This window comes from Anomaloglossus baeobatrachus, chromosome 3, assembly GCF_048569485.1.
Source record: "Anomaloglossus baeobatrachus isolate aAnoBae1 chromosome 3, aAnoBae1.hap1, whole genome shotgun sequence".
Classification (NCBI taxonomy): domain Eukaryota; kingdom Metazoa; phylum Chordata; class Amphibia; order Anura; family Aromobatidae; genus Anomaloglossus; species Anomaloglossus baeobatrachus.
In genome coordinates, this window is record NC_134355.1 from 202,737,913 (window position 1) to 202,759,675 (window position 21,763).

General features: G+C 44.0%; 1 protein-coding gene across 1 annotated transcript in view; it reads left to right on the forward strand.

Moving 5' to 3' along the window:
- LOC142296283 (dihydroxyacetone phosphate acyltransferase-like) overlaps positions 1 to 21,763 on the forward strand; it is a 318,344-nt gene that overhangs the window by 257,326 nt on the left and 39,255 nt on the right. Inside the window, 1 exon segment of the mRNA XM_075339690.1 lies at positions 14,742 to 14,835. Coding sequence (XP_075195805.1) covers positions 14,742 to 14,835 — 94 coding nt within the window.

Sequence of the window (21,763 nt, forward strand, 5' to 3'; positions counted from 1 at the left end):
GAGGCATGGTATGGAGAATAGGGTAACATGGGGGGACTCTATGGACATGGGTAGCCTGAGGGGGCACGTTATTGAAAAGGAATAACATTGGAAGGGCATGGTATGGAGAAGGGGCAGCATGGTGGGGCTTGGTATGGAGGGGCTTGATATGGAGAAGGGGCAGCATGGGGGGGCTTGGTATGGAGGGGCTTGATATAGAGAAGGGGCAGCATGGGGGGGCTCGGTATGGAGGGGGATTGATATGGAGAAGGGGCAGCATGTGGGGGGCTTGGTATGGCGGGGGCATGATATGGAGAAGGGGCAGCATGGGGGGCTCGGTATGGCGGGGGTTGATATGGAGAAGGGTCAGCATGGGGGGGCTTGATGTGAAGAAGGGGCAGTATGGAGGGGGCTCGGTATGGCGGGGGCTTGATATGGAGAAGGGGCAGCATGGGGGGCTCAGTATGGCGGGGACTTGATATGGAGAAGGGGCAGCATGAGGGGGCTTGGTATGGAGGGGCTTGATATGGAGAAGGGGCAGCATGGGGGGGCTCGGTATGGCAGGGGCTTGATATGGAGAAGGGTCAGCATGGGGGGGCTTGGTATGGAGGGGCTTGATATAGAGAAGGGGCAGCATGGGGGGCTCGGTATGGCGGGGGCTTGATATGGAGAAAGGGGCAGCATGGGGAGCGCTCAGTTAGGAGCCTGCAGAATGCAAAGCATAAGGCTCATTATAGAGTGGGACAGCATGAGGGTGGCAGTGAAGTGGGGGCTGCATGGAGAGATGGGGACAGTGAAGGACATAGTTCATATTTGAGGAAGGTGTGGATGGTATAATTCATTGTGGGGAGGACAGTGGGGGTTTTCATTTGAGGGGGCATGGTGACTGTCATATTTCACTACAGACAGTGTAGTGGGAATATGTTATAGGAGAGAATAATGTGGAGGTTGTATACTGTAAGTGACACGGTGTGGTGTCATTTTTTGTGCTGTGAGCTCAGTGATGGGCAATTATTTATTCTTGGGCACAGCCTAGGGCTTACTTATGGTGGTTACTCTTTAGTGATGAGCATTACATTGACACAGTTTGTCTTAATGAGAATCTGTCACCAGGTTTTTGCCACCTAATCTGAGAGCAGCATAATGTAGGGGCAGAGATCCTGATTCCAGCGATTTGTCACTTTCTGATCTGATTAGTGTAGTTTTGATAAAATCACAATTTAATCAGCAGTAGCTTATCATTACAGCACTACTTGGCGTGCAGCAGGTAGTCGAGCATATTCATGAGCTCTGTATAACTGCTAGATCTGCAGCAGAGGAGACAGTAGACAGCGCAGTAAGTGACACATCACTAGAATCAGGGTCTCTGTCTCTACATTATGCTGCTCTCAGATGAGGAAGCAAAAACCTGGTGACAGATTCCCTGTACGGGCACCGTTTCAGTATGTGCTGCAAAAGACCAGACGAGAGGGAAGTCTTGGGAGTCGCAGGACAATGTGTTGCTAAGAACGATGACATTTTAAAGAAATCATTTACTCCCAAAATGACAAATATTCTGTAGACACATTTATACAGGGGACGTCACACTGGCATATACAGTTTTAACTTAATATTTTATGTTATATATGCAGACGGTTCTGTCCCCCCTGGCGCGGCCGATGTCTTGGTGCACTCTCCTATTTGCATATTAAAGACAGTCCCTCATCTTAACTAACAGACGTCCTTTGGTGAGAGTCAGTGCTGTCTACAATTACTTAAAATACATCTTTGTACCGTGTTAGCCAGTAGAGATAAAAAAAAAAAAGTTTGTTTAAAAGAACTGAGAGTCCTCAGTAGTTGATACCTTTTAATGGCTGTTGTAGCTGTTCTGTTTTGTCACAAGTCAGCTTATGGGATCACCAGTGAGGTCCTCTGAATTAGGCCTCTTCAGACCTAATCAAGATCGAGCGCTCGGAGAAAAAGACCTGCATCCATGTGGGCATGATCAATTTTTCTGTTTATTTAACCAAAGTACAGTTTATTTATACCATTTGCAGATCAATGTGATATTGCAAAAAAAAAGCTTCTAGCTGGACTTCACAAGTTGCTCATATGACCTTTAAGTTTTAGCAAAACAAAAATGTAGAGTCATGCATATGAGATAAGAAGAAGATAAGAAGAACATTTAGAGACAATAATAATCCTTGATCTTGTCTCTTATTCCGAAGGCTCTATGACTATGAACTACTTACTAATGAAATAAAATATCTTTACTAAAGAAATAGAGAAACTATTTAACCCTTCTATATCAATTTCCCCCTTTTGTAAATGGTATAACCTTCACTACAGGGTCAGTAGGCGTCCAAACAGGAGCTGCTGGCTCATGGGCCTAGTACCCATGAGGGGTCTCCCTACCACTTCACCCATCCACCCTCAGTGTGGACACCTACTTCCCGTCAGTAGAGGCCATTTGGGGTCCGTAGTAAACTACAGAGGGTTCAATACTGAAACTCTTAGAACATACATTATTCAATAGTTTAGCTAACGCATATATCAATGCTTTTACAGCTATATAAAGCAATAGACAGAATAACAATATTTGCATACAGGATTGTATAATGCCAGAAACCCAACCTGCTAGGCCCTTAAACCAATTAGCTGGATTCATAAAAGAAAATGTATTTCCCCACCAGGAGTCTTTGCTGGAATCATCCATATATATACATATATACATATAATAGGAGAACAGACAAAAACTGGTGACTATGTATGTAGATACACACATAGACACAAACACACGGAAAAAATCATTGTCTTTTCCACAGATAGCAACATCATTATATTGAAGACTGAACCATAATCCATCGTAGGTAATGGGGCCTGAATGAGGGATCTTAGTCTTTAGTTTGGTAACTACACCCTCAATGTCCGGATTGTATTCCATCCACCACGACTGTCCCCTAGGCTGAGTGATATTTAGCTGGAAACAGGGATTAGTGACCTTTCCAGCTATAGTCAAGGTGGCAAATACATCTTTTCACCAGAATATCGATAGAGTCCAGGTTTCATTGTACATACAGTCTGATATCAACACCTCCTGTGGTTCCAGAGGTAAGGCTAAATAAGGCATAGTCTTTGAAGAAAATAAAACTGTGCGTGCAGATCCAACAGTCTTTTGGCTTTTCTCCTTCCATGTCCTCAGTAAGAGAAATATGGTGGCGAATGAGTTTATTATCCCAGTCCGTATTTAAAAGTTCGCTCAGTGTCTTTGTTTGGTGCAGCAACCCTGCTACACCTAGCAGGATAATTAGCAAAACTGTCATTCTGCCGGTGGAGTGACCTTTTTACAGTGACTGGCGTGGATCCAGGTGGGCTTTCCCTCAAGTTTCACTGAGGTGGATGTGGTCATCTGGACTTGGAATGGGCCATCAGAGCGTGGATCTAGGCCCTTCTCACGTGTCTGCGCACGACCACCCAATCACCTGGATTCAGCTGATGCACATCTGCACTTGCATTGGGATCTGGAATGGATGAAAAGACATGTTTATGCACCACATTAAGTCTTTCCTGTAAGGCCTGGACATAGGCTGTCATAGTGCCGTGTTGCATCTGTAACACTTGTGGAAAGTAGAGACCTGTTTTTGGGGCACTACCAAACAGGACTTCAAAAGGAGACAAGCCTGTCTTTCTATTTGGAGTGTGTCTGACTGAAAAGAGTGCCAGGGATACGCACTCTACCCAATTCTTTCCTGTCTCTGCCATAGCCTTTTGAATTTTTAGTTTTAGTGTCCCGTTTAATCTCTCTCCTTTTCCACTGCTCTGTGGATAAGAGGTATGGAATGCCTGCTCTATTCCCAGGGCCTGCATAATGTCCCTCATTATTTCTCCAGTGAAGTGTGTACCCCTGTCACTTTCTATGGCTTCTGGGATGCCATACCTACAGACTAGTTCCTTCATCAGTTTTTCTGCAGTTGTTTTAGCATTTGCACATTTTACTGGATAGGCCTCAACCCATCCTGAGAAGAAATCTACACATACCAGGACGTATTCATACACTCCTACCTTGGGTAGTTGTATGTAGTCTATTTGCAGTCGTTGACACGGTAGAGCGGTCTGGGTGTTGCTTTCTTAGGGATTTTTACTGTTTTACCTGGGTTGTGTTGTGCGCAGATAATGCAGGATTGTTGCTTTCTTAGGGATTTTTACTGTTTTACCTGGGTTGTGTTGTGCGCAGATAATGCAGGATTGTACGTGTTTGGAGGCTACGTAACTGAAGCCAGGAGCGATCCAGAAGGCATTCACCTGGTTACACATGTGACTTTTTGAGGCGTGACTGGGGCCATGTGTTGCTTGTGCCATCATAGGGAACAGGGACCTTGGTAAACACAACTTATCCTTACTTTCCCATACTCCATTTGAGTTCAGCCCAGCTCCCATTTTCCCCAGTGTTCCTTCTCTGTTTGGGCAGCCTGATGCTGGAGGGATTTCAGGACATCCAGACTTACTGTGGCTGGGACTTGCTGGCTCCCTGCCACTATCCTCTGATCCCTAGGCCTCTTTGCCGCTGCTTTCGCAGCCGCATCCGCCCTTCTATTGCCCGCTACCTCCAGTGAGTCACCTTTTGTGTGTGCTTTCACCTTAATGATGCCAACCTGGACTGGTAACATTAGTGCCTCCATTAACCATTTTACCAATTCTGCATTTTTTAATAGGCTTACCAGCTGACGTAAGAAAAGCTCTACTTCTCCAGATAGGGCCAAAATCATGACAGATCCCAAATCCATAATTTGAGTCTGAATAAACATTAATTTTCCTACCTGATCCCGCTCTACACGCCTCAATGAGCGCTGTTAGCTCCGCCTCCTGCGCGGACATGTGCGGCGGGAGTGGTTCAGCTCGGATTACCTCATGTGAGGATACTACTGCATATCCAGTGTAGAATCTCCCATCCAGGTGGTATCTGGAGCCATCTACAAAAAAACTCAAAATCTGCATTAGTAATAGGTGTATCATAGACATGTGGAAAACCTGCTGTCTCCTGACTCATCAGCTCTATGCAGTCATGCTCGTGCGTCATGTCAAAGTATTCATCCTCACTTGCTACCATTGTCACCAATTCCCCCTTTTCTGAATCTACTGGCAAAAGGGTGGCTGGATTCAGAACATTACACCTCTTGAGGGTGACATACTCAGGAATCAGAAGGGCACATTCAAGTCTGAGCTGTCTGGCCATAGACAGGTGTTTCGGTTGGACTTGCACAAGTATAGCATGAATGTCATGCGGGGAGTAAATTGTTAAGGGAAATGTCAGTGTGATCTCACAAGCTTTCCCTAGCAGTACTGCAGCAGCCGCTACAGCACGGACACACGTGGGAGACCCTCTGACAACTGGGTCCAATCGCGCTGAGTAGTAAGCTATTGGTCTTTGTTTGTCACCATGTTGCTGTGTGGGGACGGCTGTCGCATGCCCTCCCTGTTCTGTGCAAAACAAGAAAAATGGTTGATCGTAATTTGGAATACCCAGGGCCGGGGCAGATACAATGAGTAGTTTAAGGGAATGAAAGGAATCAATAGCTTCCTGAGTGAGGTCAAAGGGGTCAGATGACAGACAATCATAGAGGGGTTGCATCATTTGCGAGGCAGACCTTATCCAAGGCCTGCAGTATGACATTAAGCCCAAAAAGGTGCGCAGTTGCCGGTGGGACCTGGGTAGGGAGAGATTTTGGACTGCTTGTTTTCTCTCCTCAGTCAGGTGTCTCGTACCTTCAGAGATACAGTGACCCAAAAATGTTACCTTTTGCTTACAGTACTGTAATTTTTCACGTGAAACTTTGCAACCATTCTCTGCCAGAAAACACAGCAAAGAAATTGTGGCTTCCTTGCAGGACGTCTGGTCTGGACAGCAGAGCAAAAGGTCATCCACGTACTGCAATAGCGTAACCTGTGGATGAGGCGGTTGCCACTGCTCCAAAATTCCTGCCATAGCTGTAGAATAAATGGTAGGTGAATTCATTCCTCCTTGCGGGAGGACTGTCCACATGTACTGTTTCCCCTCATGCGTGAAGGCAAAAAGATACTGACAGTCAGGGTGTAGAGGCACAGAGAAAAATGCATTTGCCCAGTCAATTACTGTAAAACATTTGGAGGTCCCTGGGATTTGTGACAGTAAGGTATGTGGGTTTGGAACAATAGATGTTCCACTCTCAGTGACAGCATTGACAGCTCTCAAATCATGCATCATTCTGTACGTGTCAGGGGAACCTTTGGGCCCTTTTTTTCTTGATTGGATACAAGGGAGTGTTACAGGGGGAGGACCTTTGTACTAGAGCCCCTGCTTGCACATATTCTCTGGTCAGGGCCATTGATTTGGCTGGGCTTAAGGGATACTGTTTTATCAAGGGAATTTCAAACACCAATCCCTCCAGTCCCTTCATGGTCTCCAGTTTCCTAGGCCAGAGGCAAAGGAGGAGGGAAGGAAGGAGGAGAGTCAGTCTGCTCCCTCTCCTATTTGGGGTTTTTGCACTGTCTGGCGTAATGTCCATTCTGTCCACAATTCCAGCACTGTACGGTCGCTCGGTCACCTGGTGCCCTCCCTTTCTGCTTCCACTGTTTTCCTTGTGCTCTAGCATACATAACTGGTCGCTTGCATTTTGTCAGTTCAACCCCCTTAGCTACTTGCAGAAGGTCTGTTGGGTCCATGTTTCTCCACTCAGGTCTGGCTCTCTGTACTGCTTCTCGTAAAACCTTATTCATACCGTTAACGAATATACTCATCAGTATTTTGTCATTAAGGGAGGTTCTGACTTTGTACCCCACGTCTGCCCACTTCAGCTGTAACCTCCAAAAGTACGTCTCTATACTCTCCCCTTCCTGCTGTATTACGTCAGTCAGGGAAAGAGGGAAAGGTTGGTCTTCAGGGTCAGATAACTCTTTTCTTTCCTCACCATCAGAGTAATGTCCAGCTTCCTCCCCAAAACGCAATTCCTTCACTACCTCTGTCTCAGTGTCAGCGTCCTCTGTCATCACATGTGATCTGGTTCGAACAGGATTTAGTGCAATCTGCTTAGGGTGAGTAACATTACACGTAGCACAAGTACTTCTCCAGTCTGGGTTTTTCTGACTACAATGTTTACAAGTCCATTCATCTGGTCTGGGTTTCTGATCATGTGAAGGTGGGACGATAGCAGTTACAGTTTTTGCTCTTGGTGCATTAAAACATTTATAATACACTTTACATAACAATAATATAATAATACATACCACTGTTATTTCTTTACATCCACAATGCTGCACCTCTTCCTTGAATCTGTGCCATTTCTCAACATCCAAACACCCACACTCTGGCATGTCTGCCTTTCTGAGTATTGGTCTGACATTTTTCACTGCTTCCTTGACTTTCCTTTCTTGCACTATCTGTTTGGCTGTTTTGGATCCTGCTGGAGCCCCACACTGCACACTGAACAAGTTGCCCATGGCTTCAACTTATTCCCACACAGCCCACCTTTCTGCAAATGCCCTCAGTGTCCCTGAACCTTGTTAACAGGCCACACTTCTCCTGGCAAGTCAGAATGGGCTCTCAAGTGGTAGCAGGAAGGCTAAATCAGCATTCACTCTCACCTGCTACACTTGTAGGGCGTATTGGGAAGGGTTAAAAAACACCACTCACCCAATAGACCAGATGACTAAAGCAGGAAGGACCAGATGTGATAGTCCTCTCACCTTCTAGACCACCTCCATGTAAGTGGGAAGGCCACAATGCTCTCTAACCCACTTAGACCTGATGTGCAGTTGGGTACTCCATGCTGGTCCTTTACAAAGTATTCCAGCAACGAACGTAAACTAGAGTTAAACCAAAACAATCCTCAGAGCTGACTTCTCACAGAGGGCAGAAAATCGCGCAGCTGTTCACTTGACCCCTCCCAACAGAATGTCAGCAGCGCACAGTTTGTTTAGCAAGAGTCTTATCTCGTCCAGATTCAGCTTTCCAAAACACAATCCTAATACCCACTGGTATAATACACAATCCCAGCAGAAAATTGAGACTACTTATTTACCTTCACAGTACTAATATTCTACTTTGCTATAAAACCTTCATCCCCATTTTGAGGGGAAGAAACACACAATATCTCACTATAAGGACAGATCCCAAGACCACTTGTCTTACTCATTCATTGATTCCAGAAACATATGTAACAATACACCTTCCAAGGGTTAACCTCACATGCAAATAAAATTATCTAAACCGCTCTTGACACTGATGGGAAAAAGTACATATGTCAGGTATCCACTCAAATACTCTATATGGCTATGCCCTGTGACATTTCACAACCGGAACATCTTTTCACAGTCCACAGTATGACCTATAACCATTAGACTTATACATACATATTATTTCACCAAGTCTCTTATCTCAATTACTTGTCACTTTGTTATTCAGAGGCTTCTCATCAATATACAACAACCTATTGCCTGCCTACTTTATCTAGGCATTAATATGAAACCACTTATGAACACATATCCCTAGACCAGTGTATTGCCCATCAAAGATGCAAAGATGGCCAAAGCAAAACACAGCAACACAGCAAATGCAATTATACAGAGACTGTCCCAAATTCTGTGCTATGCAATCTATGCAATCAGTTAATGGACGGACAACAGATTATCTTATTACTCTATATTTCAACTCTCATTCAGACATGCATGAAAAAACAATACTCACTGGTGATGCCAGAGTTCTTGAACCGTGTGTACAGCCTTACCCAGAATATTCGGGAAATCAGAGAGAGTGAAATAAAGTGTAAAAATAAAGCTTCTCACCTTGCTGCAGCTGAAATTTCACTGTCTCAAGAGTCCCCAAAACTTCTTCCGAATAGGTTGGTTGGCCACGGCCCCACATTGGGCGCCAAAAACTGTTGTAGCTGTTCTGTTTTGTCACAAGTCAGCTTATGGGATCACCAGTGAGGTCCTCTGAATTAGGCCTCTTCAGACCTAATCAAGATCGAGCGCTCGGAGAAAAAGACCTGCATCCATGTGGGCATGATCAATTTTTCTGTTTATTTAACCAAAGTACAGTTTATTTATACCATTTACAGATCAATGTGATATTGCAAAAAAAAAGCTTCTAGCTGGACTTCACAAGTTGCTCATATGACCTTTAAGTTTTAGCAAAACAAAAATGTAGAGTCATGCATATGAGATAAGAAGAAGATAAGAAGAACATTTAGAGACAATAATAATCCTTGATCTTGTCTCTTATTCCGAAGGCTCTATGACTATGAACTACTTACTAATGAAATAAAATATCTTTACTAAAGAAATAGAGAAACTATTTAACCCTTCTATATCAATGGCCAACTGAAAAGATGGTAATAATTGCAAGCTTTCGAGACTACTCAGGTCTCTTCGTCAGGCATGGTATAACACAAAATCTGAAGAGTCACATATTTATACACAACAGGACATAGAATAGTGCAGTAAGAAAAAAAAAAAAACAAGTTATGTGAAGCAGAACTATCACTATGCCAAGGGGGCAAACTGTTGTGGCCATAAATATTGTTGTAGTTCATAGATAAGCAGTGTGAAATCTCTTTTTCCTTTTACCAATTGAATCTTTTTTATTTGCAGATTACTATACTCATGTCCTTCATTCCTGCAGTTGTTTAATACATTACTGTATGGAGTATTTGTCCAATGATTTATTGTTTTCTCTTCTTGTCTCCAATGCTAAACTTTGAGCTTTGACGTACTCTTATTATTGTGAAATCCCCTTGATATGACCACTACATTCCCAGCTTTTATTAAAGCTTTGATAGACCCTTCTGATTGACTGCACTGTGCCATGTTATGTAATAGCTTCAAGGCATTGTGGGGTAGCCTACTTTACCTTACCAGAGGTCATGGTAGCTTTCCTTTACTGATGTAATCTTGTGCAATATGTAAAATGGTGTTGGTCAAGTTTTGGCAAGTTGCACAAATCGTATTGCAAATAGTTTGAATTTGCCAAGAACTGTGAAATTCATAGACTTCGACTCAAATTTCATTCACAGCAAATCAGTTGGAACATTTTAATAAGTATCTATATGTAATTTACATTAGAATCCCATGTAACTCACAGTAGATTTAAGTACCTTTTTAATTTTTTGAAAAGTGTGAATTATTAGTGATGAGTGAGCACTACCATACTCGGGTGCTCAATACTCGTAACGAGTAGTTGGATGCTCGGATGGGCGTGACATGAGTACCCAAGTATAACAGAAGTCTTCTTGGAAATATTTTGGAAAAATTCTCTAGTTCCCCATCGACTTCTATTATACTCAGTACTTTAGTCACACCATCCGCGCATCCAACTGCTTGTTATGAATGCTTGCTCATCACTATTAATATAAGACACGTACCTCACATAAGCATCCATGTGTACTTCACATTACAAGCAGTAACATTAATGTGAGGCACTGTAATGTGGCTAGTGACTCAAAATGGCAACCTTCAACAGACTTTGTGCTAGTCACTTTCTCTAGCAGGCCCCAATGGAAACCTGGCTTTCCCTATTTATCACCTATATGCGAATCTCCAGTTACAACAGGTCCTCCTGAGTTGTGTCCACTCAGTAGCTGCTGACCAGAGAACAAACATGCATCAGGGGTATTTGAACTAGCCAGATCTGTAGCTGTACTGACAAAACCAGGTAGATAATCAGAAGACTAAACCAAGGTCAGCATTACTGCTGGTGTTAGGTACCAAAGCAGTCAAAAGGAAAAATTATCAAACCAAGGTCAAGTGAGGAATGATTATAGTACAGATGAGGTCAGGGTGAAGCCAGGTCAGTATTAGGATACAAACATGAGAAATTGCACCAGATTTGTATAGCAGAACAAAACACAATAGGCGAAAGCTAGGAGCTATTAGCATCTGCTGAGCACCTTGTCTTTAGACAAATACTTACTCCCTGGCTGTCCAGCTTTGAGAGTCTCATCCATACCAGCATACTTAACTGGCCAGTAACTGCGCCATCCAAAGATACCGACATTGTCGCCTCTAGTGCCAACATTGCCCTCAGTGTAATTAATGCAGGTGTGTTTGACACATGTCAAGGCAAGAATATCACAGACACTTATTTAGTTAAAATGAATGTCTAAATTAAAAAGTAGAGTAGTCTTATGTTTTTGTTTGCTTTAACTAAATATTTCATGAATAATTTCAAATCATTGGCCCTGTGAGATGGGTACATGTTGTTATACTAAAGCCTGTCGGTCGTCCTCCTCTTTTATGTGTCAACACATTAGAAATGACAAGGTATTGAAGGCTTAAGGGGGTGTTAAACACAGCGATATCGTTTGCGATATCGCTAGCAAGCGTACCCGACCCCGTCGTTTGTGCATCACGGGCAAATCGCTGCCCGTGGCGCACAAAATCGTTAGGAGCCATCACATGTACTTACCTGCCTAGCGACGTCTCTGTGTCCGGCGAACCGCCTCCCTTCTAACGGGGCGGTTCATTTGGCGTCACAGCGGCATCACTAAGCGGCCGCCCAATAGAAGCGGAGGGGCGGAGATGAGCGGGACGTAACATCCCGCCCATCTCCTTCCTTCCTCATTGCCGGCGGCCGCAGGTAAGCTGTACTTTGTTGCTCCCAAGGAGTCACACATAGCAATGTGTGCTGCCTCGGGAATGACGAACAACCTGCGTGCTCAACAATCAACGATTTTTTTAAAAGGAACGACGTGTCAACGATGGACGATAAGGTGAGTATTTTCCATCATTACCAGTCGTTCCTTGCTGTCACACGCAACGATGCCGCTAACGATGGTGGATGTGCATCACGGAATCCGTGATCCCAGCTATATATCGTTAGATACAAGAACAAAAAGGAGAACAAACGATCAAAGCCCAATAAAGATAAAGATCAAAGTTGTACAAATAGTGAATTTTTATTATCAAGTGTTGTCACAAGTGATTATGTGGAGACAAATTATGCATCATATATATATCATATTTATACAGCGGGATTATATAGTTGTAACCACCAATAACATAGCCTATTGAAAATGCAGCCTCTAATCATACATATAGTCTCCCAAAAAGACACATAGTTAGCCATGTATACATGCCCATATCAGCACACTATATATACACCTTTATTATATGGCACATGGTTCAAAGGAGACTACATGTATAAAGTTATGCCTATATCAGTGTGATACAAGTAAAATATATCTTTGTACCGTGTTAGCCAGTAGAGATAAAAAAATTGTTTAAAAGAACAGAGAGTCCTCAGTGGTTGATACCTTTTAATGGCTAACTGAAAAGATGGTAATAATTGCAAGCTTTCGAGACTACTCAGGTCTCTTCATCAGGCATGGTATAACACAAAATCTGAAGAGTCACGTATTTATACACAACAGTCCTGTTGTGTATAAATACGTGACTCTTCAGATTTTGTGTTATACCATGCCTGATGAAGAGACCTGAGTAGTCTCGAAAGCTTGCAATTATTACCATCTTTTCAGTTAGCCATTAAAAGGTATCAACCACTGAGGACTCTCTGTTCTTTTAAACAATTTTTTTATATCAGTGTGGTAAGGGATATATTTCTCAATAATATCCAGCATATGTGTCTACAAGAGAAAACCTAACAAATATGTACATCCTATAATGGCTCATTGCACATGGTTAGATGCCATATATCCTTAACATAAGGAGAGCCAGGGACTCATATATTGGGATCCTAAACAAAAAAAAGATCCAATCGTATAGATGTAATTTTTACAAATAGACAGCAGAGGTCACTATACCACAGATTTTTCCTAAGGCCAATATGTAGCCAAAAAAATCTCTGCACCATATGCTAGACGTCCAGATTGTAGGCATAAGACCACCGATCGGCACTACCACATTGTGGCAAAGGCCGACCATAACTACCGCATATTACGGCGTAATACAGGCACCAAGCCACAGTGGTTGACAAAACAATGCAATATGTATTTACCGCTGTAAACTGGAACACCAGTTTACAGCGGTAAATACATATTGCATTGTTTTGTTAGGTTTTCTCTTGTAGACACATATGCTGGATATTATTGAGAAATATATCCCTTACCACACTGATATAGGCATAACTTTATACATGTAGTCTCCTTCACTTGTGACAACACTTGATAATAAAAATTCACTATTTGTACAACTTTGATCTTTATCTTTATTGGGCTTTGATCGTTTGTTCTCCTTTTTGTTCTTATAAATATTGTACGATTTATGCCCTTTTTTGATATAGTCCTGGATTCACAATCGAAATTATTATATATGCTATATTGCAATTTGTGAAAATGTAAAAATGTATTCTATATTACTGGGTATTGTTCTCAATATCGTTAGATACAGTACGTCGTTGTGTGTAATGGGGCCTTTACTCCTATAGATCGTTCACTGTGCATTGGTTGCCATTGTTCTTGACAGTGTGAATCATGTGTACACAGGGCATTCACCGCTGAGAATAATGATCTTTAAAGGCAATCTGTTACATGTTTGTTCCACCTAATTTGAGAGCAGCATAAGGCTATGTGCGCACGTTGCGTACTAGCCCTGCAGAAATTTCTGCAGCGATCTGAAGAGCACACGTGCGCTTCAAATCGCTGCAGAAAATGTCCGTAGAGAAAAAAAAAAAGCCGATTCCATGCGCTCTGCCTGCAACTCCTGCCATAGACAGAGCAGGAGCTGCCGGCAAAGTGCACGGAAGAAGTGACATGTCACTTCTTAGAACGCAGCGCTTCGGGCAGCAGCCGAAGCGCTGCGCTCTAAGACGCCACGTGCGCACGACCCCTGCACAATCTCCATAGACTGTGCAGGGGACGCAGGACGCATGCAGTTACGCTGCGGTACAAAGCGCAGCGTAACTGCATGTATTTACGCAACGTGCGCACATAGCCTAATATAGACAGAGACTCTGATTCCAGCAGTGTGACACCTACTGGGCTGCTTGTTGTGGCTTTACCAAAATCCCACTATTTTTAGTGAGAGATTCTCACTAAAGGACAAGTAAACTTGCTGTCATGTAGTCCCACATAATCCTGAGCTGTGTATAACCCTGCACACACCTCCAATTGGCAAATTTCTGCCTATGCACAGTGTACATAGAAAGTTTTCAATCACTGGGATAAGAGGAGCTATATATATAGCTGAGCATGGTTGATCTGCAGGTTACCAAACATTTTTATCAAAGATGCAGCATGCAGTGAGTAAGTGATACATCACTGATATTATGATCTATGTCCCTACACCATGCTGTTCTCAGATGGAGTAGGCAAAACTTGGTGACAGATTCTCCGTAAAGGGATTGTTCACTACTTGGACAACCCCATCTCAATCACCATGTTTGCCTCTGTTATAAAAAAATGTAATACTAACTTCAAGTGACGGCGACGATCCAGCGGTGCCTGTTCTCATTCTCCGGAGACTCTAGTTATGTCATCAAACAGCAAGAGGAAGTCAGAGCTGTGGCTCACCACTCACTCCTGTTGCCGTTTGATACGTGCAAAGGAGGGAAGAGTGAAGACAGTGCTGATTGGGTGCAGGGCTCACGTGATGTAACACATTACGTGAGCCGCGGGAGAGGCACTGCTGGAAGGATGCTGGCGCCGGGGGTAAATATAAGAGTTATTTTAATTGGGGGTAACCATGGTGATTGAGAAGGGCTAGTCTAAGTAATGGACAGTTTCTTTCAGCAAGCTTAAAAATAATTTCACTCAATGAAATGTAAATATTACCTAACATATTGTTGAAACTTGCAGGAGCCACCAAATGCTTTGATGCCTTATCTTCGGATTTTCTAAGAAATTCTCTGGCATCTTTGGTACAGCTGGGGATTGTAAATGTCAGAAAAATGTGAGTACATTATCATTTTTTACTACTGTGTTGGCATAGCTCTTTTTCTACTTTTTTAACCTAATGTTTTATTTCAACTTGCAAGTACAGTATATACATATATACATACAGTATATCCAGTTATCTGCAGGCCAATAATACAGATTTCTAGACTGTTTTAAGACATCAAAATATGGGAGAATGATACCCTGCACAATTATCTCAAGGAATATAAGAGCGAATAGAAGAAAAGAAAAAGAGCAAAAAAAGGAAAAGGCCTACTGTGACTTCTCCGAGGCTTCAGTCGCCACAGGGTACTGCATCTCCCTTAAGATGTAGTACTCATCCTGGGTAAGGAGAGGTTAATTGCTGGTGTTTCTCACATTCACAAACCATAAACAGGTGTTTTCCCACTGGGGGGATGGCCTGGGGTAGATAGGGGGGTGACCATCACGAAGCATGGGACTTTCCCGGTCACTGGGACAACTACCTGGGGCACCACTTTGGGAAAAGGGAAGGAGCATCTTCAAACATAGTTAGCACCGGGCACAGTTTGGGGTGAGAAACACAGTCGGGACTTTGGTCCAGGCACATTTTCTATACCTTCATACTTCTGGGAGCACTGCAAGACCCGTTGCTTAGAGCAAGCTGCTTGGCCCAGGTCCTCACAGCTACACAGGATTTCAGGGTCTGCGGCAAGTGCAGGAAACACCCGTGACCCGTTCCATATTCCACCTACACCGGGATAGGAGGGACCCTGACCAGAAGGGACTCACAGTGGGAACACCGGTGACCTCAAATTGCTCAGGATTGGGTGGGCCCATCACGGTGGTGACTGGCATCTTCTGGGTAAAACCAGGACAGTGAGTATAGAAAACCTTGAACCCGCAGAGACTGTGTCCGCCTGTCCTTGCCGGCGCCGGTGCCCCGCGCTTCGGCGCCTACCATTATTGCTCCCCTTATCATCCTCCCCGGGGCCCGCTCCACCTGTGGGGAGCAGAAACATCTTAGCTGCTACTACCATCTGCCCCGGAGGACAGCGATTGCAGAGGCAGCTAATTTCCTGGCCGCATACCACAGGTGGCGTCACGAAAAACAACCTCCATCATCATCCTTCCCCCCCACCTTCTTTATTGTACATCTCGGGGCCACGAAACCGTGCAAAAGGGCCACCCGTGACATCCCCAGACCCAACATTACCAGGCCCGGTGACGAGTACTTATCCCCTTGCTCCGTGGGTGCTACACTACACAGTCTAAAAATCAGGACCAATTAGATGCAGACAGTCCCCTATTAGAGGGGATCTCATGTCCACCTTTCTCATCTTCTTCTGTAAAGCTCTTTACAGGAATATTGTAGCTTCAGCCAAAACTCATATTTAAAAAGGTATTTACCTTCATTTTGACTCCTGTGAAGAATGAATAGGATTTTGATTTCTAAGTTGGTAATATACAGTAGAGCCCTGAGGTTCTGTGCTGTATATTAAAGGTAACCAATCACCAAGATTTTCGTATATAACCTAAAGCCAGTGCTATACTGGCACTATAAGGTTGATTCTATACATACAATTAGTGGTCACCTTGGATGTTTAAGTTTTGAAATCCAATAAAGTAAAGTTTATAAAATCATCAGCTTCTTGAGTGACAGCAGCTGAGGATCAGATAATATTTGGGTGGGTTTTCAGAGTTATACCCTCCACCAGTTAGAATTAGCATAAGTATTATACAAACAATTCACTTTTCCCTTGCAGGACCTGTTTGAGGTCATACCCATGTGACCAGAAGGGGCGGGGCCTCACACAGGTCCTGCAAGGGAAAAGTGAATCGTTTGTATAATACTTAAGCTATTTCTAACAACGAGATGTGATAACTATGCATACCCCCTAAACTATTATCTGATCCTCAGCTGCGGTCACTCAAGAAGCTGCCGATATTATAAAATTTACTTTCTTAGATTTCAAAACCTAAACACTTGAGCTGACCACTACAGGTATGTAGAGAATCAGCCTGATAGTGTCAGTACAGCACTGACTTTAGGGTATATAGGAAAAATCCTGATTATTGGTTCCCTTTAACCCCTTCACCCCCGGCCACTAAAACACCCTAATGACCGGGCCATTTTTTGCAATTCTGACCAGTGTCACTTTGACAGGTTATAACTCTGGGACGCTTCAACGGATCCTGGCAATTCTGAGATTGTTTTTTCGTGACATATTGTACTTCATGTCAGTGGTAAATTTAGGCCGATATTTTTTGCGTTTATTTGTGAAAATTTAGGAAATTTGGCGAAAATTTTGAAAATTTCGCAATTTTCAAACTTTGAAAATTTATGCCCATAAATCTGAGAAATATGTCACACAAAATAGTTACTAAATAACATTTCCCACTTGTCTACTTTACATCAGCGCAATTTTCGAAACAAATTTTTTTTTCGTTAGGAAGTTAGAAGGGGTCAAAGTTCATCAGCAATTTCTCATTTTTCCAACAAAATTTAGAAAATAATTTTTTTTAGGGACCACATCACATTTGAGGTGACTTTGAGAGGCCGAGGTGACAGAAAATACCCAAAAGTGACCCCATTCTAAAAACTGCACCCCTCACTCTGCTCAAAACCACATCCAAAAAGTTTATTAACCCTTTAGGTGCTTCACAGGAACCAAAGCAATGTGGAAGGAAAAAATGAAAATTTTACTTTTTAACACAAAAATGTTACTTTAGCCATAAAATTTTCATTTTCACAAGGGAGAAAAGAGAAAGTGCACCCTACAATTTATTGTGCATTTTCTCCTGAGTACGCCGATACCCCATATGTGGTAAAAATCAATTGTTTGGGTGCACAGCGGAGCTCGGAAGGGAAGGAGCGCCATTTGAATTTTTGAACGCAAAATTAGCTGCACTCATTAGCGGACACCATGTCGGGTTTGAAGACCCCCTGAGGTGCCTAAACAATGGAGCTCCCCCACAAGTGACCCCATTTTGGAAACTAGAGCCCTCAAATATTTTTTCTAGATGTTTGATGAGCACTTTGAACACCTGGGGGCTTCACAGAAGTTTATAACGTTGAGCCGTGAAAAGAAAAAAATTTTTTTTTACCACAAAACTGTTGCTTCAACTAGGTAGCTTTTTTTTTCACAAGGGTATTGGGAAAAAATGCAACATAAAATATATTGTCCATTTTCTCCTGAGTACGCAGATACCTCATATGTGGTGGAAATCAAATGTTTGGACACACGGCAGTGCTTGGAATGCAAGGAGCGCCATTTGAATTTTTGAACGCAAAATTAGCTGCACTAATTAGCGGACACCATGTCGGGTTTGCAGACCCCCTGAGGTGCCTAAACAATGGAGCTCCCCCACAAGTGACCCCATTTTGGAAACTAGAGCCCTCAAATATTTTTTCTAGATGTTTGATGAGCACTTTGAACACCTGGGGGCTTCACAGAAGTTTATAACGTTGAGCCGTGAAAAGAAAAAAATTTTTTTTACCACAAAACTGTTGCTTCAACTAGGTAGCTTTTTTTTTCACAAGGGTATTGGGAAAAAATGCAACATAAAATATATTGTCCATTTTCTCCTGAGTACGCAGATACCTCATATGTGGTGGAAATCAAATGTTTGGACACACGGCAGTGCTTGGAATGCAAGGAGCGCCATTTGAATTTTTGAACGCAAAATTAGCTGCACTAATTAGCGGACGCCATGTCGGGTTTGAAGACCCCCTGAGGTGCCTAAACAATGGAGCTCCCCCACAAGTGACCCCATTTTGGAAACTAGAGCCCTCAAATATTTTTTCTAGATGTTTGATGAGCACTTTGAACACCTGGGGGCTTCACAGAAGTTTATAACGTTGAGCCGTGAAAAGAAAAAAATTTTTTTTTTACCACAAAACTGTTGCTTCAACTAGGTAGCTTTTTTTTTCACAAGGGTATCGGGAAAAAATGCAACATAAAATGTATTGTCCATTTTCTCCTGAGTACGCAGATACCTCATATGTGGTGGAAATCAAATGTTTGGACACACGGCAGTGCTCGGAAGGCAAGGAGCGCCATTTAAATGCAAAATTAGCTGCACTAATTAGCGGACGCCATGTCGGGTTTGAAGACCCCCTGAGGTGCCTAAACAATGGAGCTCCCCCACAAGTGACCCCATTTTGGAAACTAGAGCCCTCAAATATTTTTTCTAGATGTTTGATGAGCACTTTGAACACCTGGGGGCTTCACAGAAGTTCATAACGTTGAGCCGTGAAAAGAAAAATTTTTTTTTTTACCACAAAACTGTTGCTTCAACTAGGTAGCTTTTTTTTTCACAAGGGTATTGGGAAAAAATGCAACATAAAATGTATTGTCCATTTTCTCCTGAGTACGCAGATACCTCATATGTGGTGGAAATCAAATGTTTGGACACACGGCAGTGCTCGGAAGGCAAGGAGCGCCATTTAAATGCAAAATTAGCTGCACTCATTAGCGGACGCCATGTCAGGTTTGAAGACCCCCTGAGGTGCCTAAACAATGGAGCTCCCCCACAAGTGACCCCATTTTGGAAACTAGAGCCCTCAAATAATTTTTCTAGATGTTTGGTGAGCACTTTGAACACCTGGGGGCTTCACAGAAGTTTATAGCGTTGAGCCGTGAAAAGAAAAAAAATTTTTTTTACCACAAAATGGTTGCTTCAATTAGGTAGCTTTTTTTTTCACAAGGGTAACAGGAAAAAATGCACCATAAAATGTATTGTGCATTTTCTCCTGAGTACGCAGATACCTCATATGTGGTGGAAAGTAATTGTTTGGGCGCACGGCGGGGCTCAGAAGAGAAGGAGCGCCATTTGACTTTTCAAACGCACAGACGCAGTGCACTGATCGGCCGCTGCAGGACGCACGGTCGGATGCGATAAAAAAAGCGTCGGGGATACGGAAAAAAAAAGTCACGCCAAAAATTGACCATGGATGCCGATCCGTTATGTGCATCCCTGATCAGCGCTCGGCGGGACGCACAGACGGATGCCATACAAAAATTGTCGCGAATACGGAAAAAAGTCACGCCAAAAATTGAGCAGGGATGCCGATCCGTTATCTGCATCCCTGATCAGCGCTCGGCGGGACGCACGGACGGATGCGATACAAAAAGCGTCGCGAATACGGAAAAAAGTCACGCCAAAAATTGAGCAGGGATGCCGATCCGTTATCTGCATCCCTGATCAGCGCTCGGCGGGACGCACGGTCGGACGCGATACAAAAAGCGTCGCGAATACGGAAAAAAGTCACGCCAAAAATTGAGCAGGGATGCCGATCCGTTATCTGCATCCCTGATCAGCGCTCGGCGGGACGCACGGACGGACACGATACAAAAAGCGTCGCGAATACGGAAAAAAGTCATGCCAAAAACTGACCACGGATGCAGATCCGTTATCTGCATCCCTGATCAGCGCTTGGCGGGACGCACGGACAGATGAAGTGTAAAAATGGACAGGATACAAGAAAAAAAAAAAAAAAAAAGTTATACTCACAGTACCAAGAGGATCACTGACCAGAAGAGTTGCAGAGGAACAAGAAGGCAGTGAGATAGACAGCTTTACACCAGCAGCAGGCAGGACGTTGGACAGATCAGCAGAAGGACCCAGCGATGGAGGCAGATGTGATCGGGCCAGTGAAGACCTCGGACGACCCCTGAAGGCAGGTAAGAGGACGTCGGGGGGGGGGGGCAGGGGGGGATGGGGAGAGGGGGAGCAGAGGGGGGGCAGATGGGGGGGGTTAGAGGGAGAGCAGAGGGGGCGGAGAAGCAAAAGCAGAAGGAAGGAACCTTGGAAGCAGATGACAGAGGAGGCAGGCAGAGCGCGTGGGGAGCAGATCGGGATGCCGGGGGGCAGATCGGGGCGTAGGGGGGCAGATCGGGGCGTAGGGGGGCAGATCTGGGGGGGCACGGGCAGGGGCCTTCACGGGAGCGCGCAGGGGCCTTCACGGGAGCGCGCAGGGGCCATCGCCGGAGCGCAATACTTACCTTTGGAGCTGGCGCGGTGACAGCAGAGGGGGCGTCTGCGGCGGCAGCTGCGGTGGCGTGGTACCAAAAGTACCAGCCACTCCACGCTGCAGCCATGTTGGGGGATGGTCCCCAGAGCAGTACAGGCCTGGGGAGGGCGGCCACCTTCAGATCAGACCGCCCCACTGCACACTGATTGGAGCGATTGCGCGTCATAGCACGATCGCTCCAATCAGTGCTGCAGGGGCTGGGGGCGGCATGTTTGAGGTCCACCTATGATATGCTGCTGCAGCTGCGGCATGTCATAGCTGGATCTCACAGGATCGCACTAATTCGGGCATTATTTTTGCCGAAATTAGTGCGATCGATGTGGTTGGCGGTTCCGATTTGAACAGCCAATCACATCGATCGTCGATAGGGGGTGGCGATGCCACCCCCCCTGGGGTCAAGCAAAGGTCCCCTGCTGTAAGAAACAGCAGGGGACAGCATTTGAAAGCCGTTGCTATGGCCACGGCAATCAAATGAAGTTTAGGCAGTAAAATTACGTCCCTGGTCGTTAAGTCACGTTAAAATAGGACGTAATTTTACTGCCCGCGGTCGTGAAGGGGTTAAAGGCTTCGAAGGTGTTATAAGAAAAAAAATCTTTTTTTCAATAACTGAAAAAATATAAAGTATTAATCTTTTAATGGGATGTTTAAATAATATTATTTTTAATTGTGAAAAATATAAAAAAAAAAACACATTACAACTGCAGTAAAAGTGGGCAGAATCTGCTCTCCTGTGTATGATGTCACCTCCCCCTCCCAATCTGAGTGTTTCCAAAAGGATAAGAGAGAATGAAGTTTAGGATCACAGTACGGAGCCATTTTGATGGTGACCGCAAAGTTATCCTAATATGTCTAAAGTGTCACTAAGGCCAAGGGCATAGTGCTCCACTGTATCTTGCGCCGTACTGTTTCCCAATACCCCACTGACTGT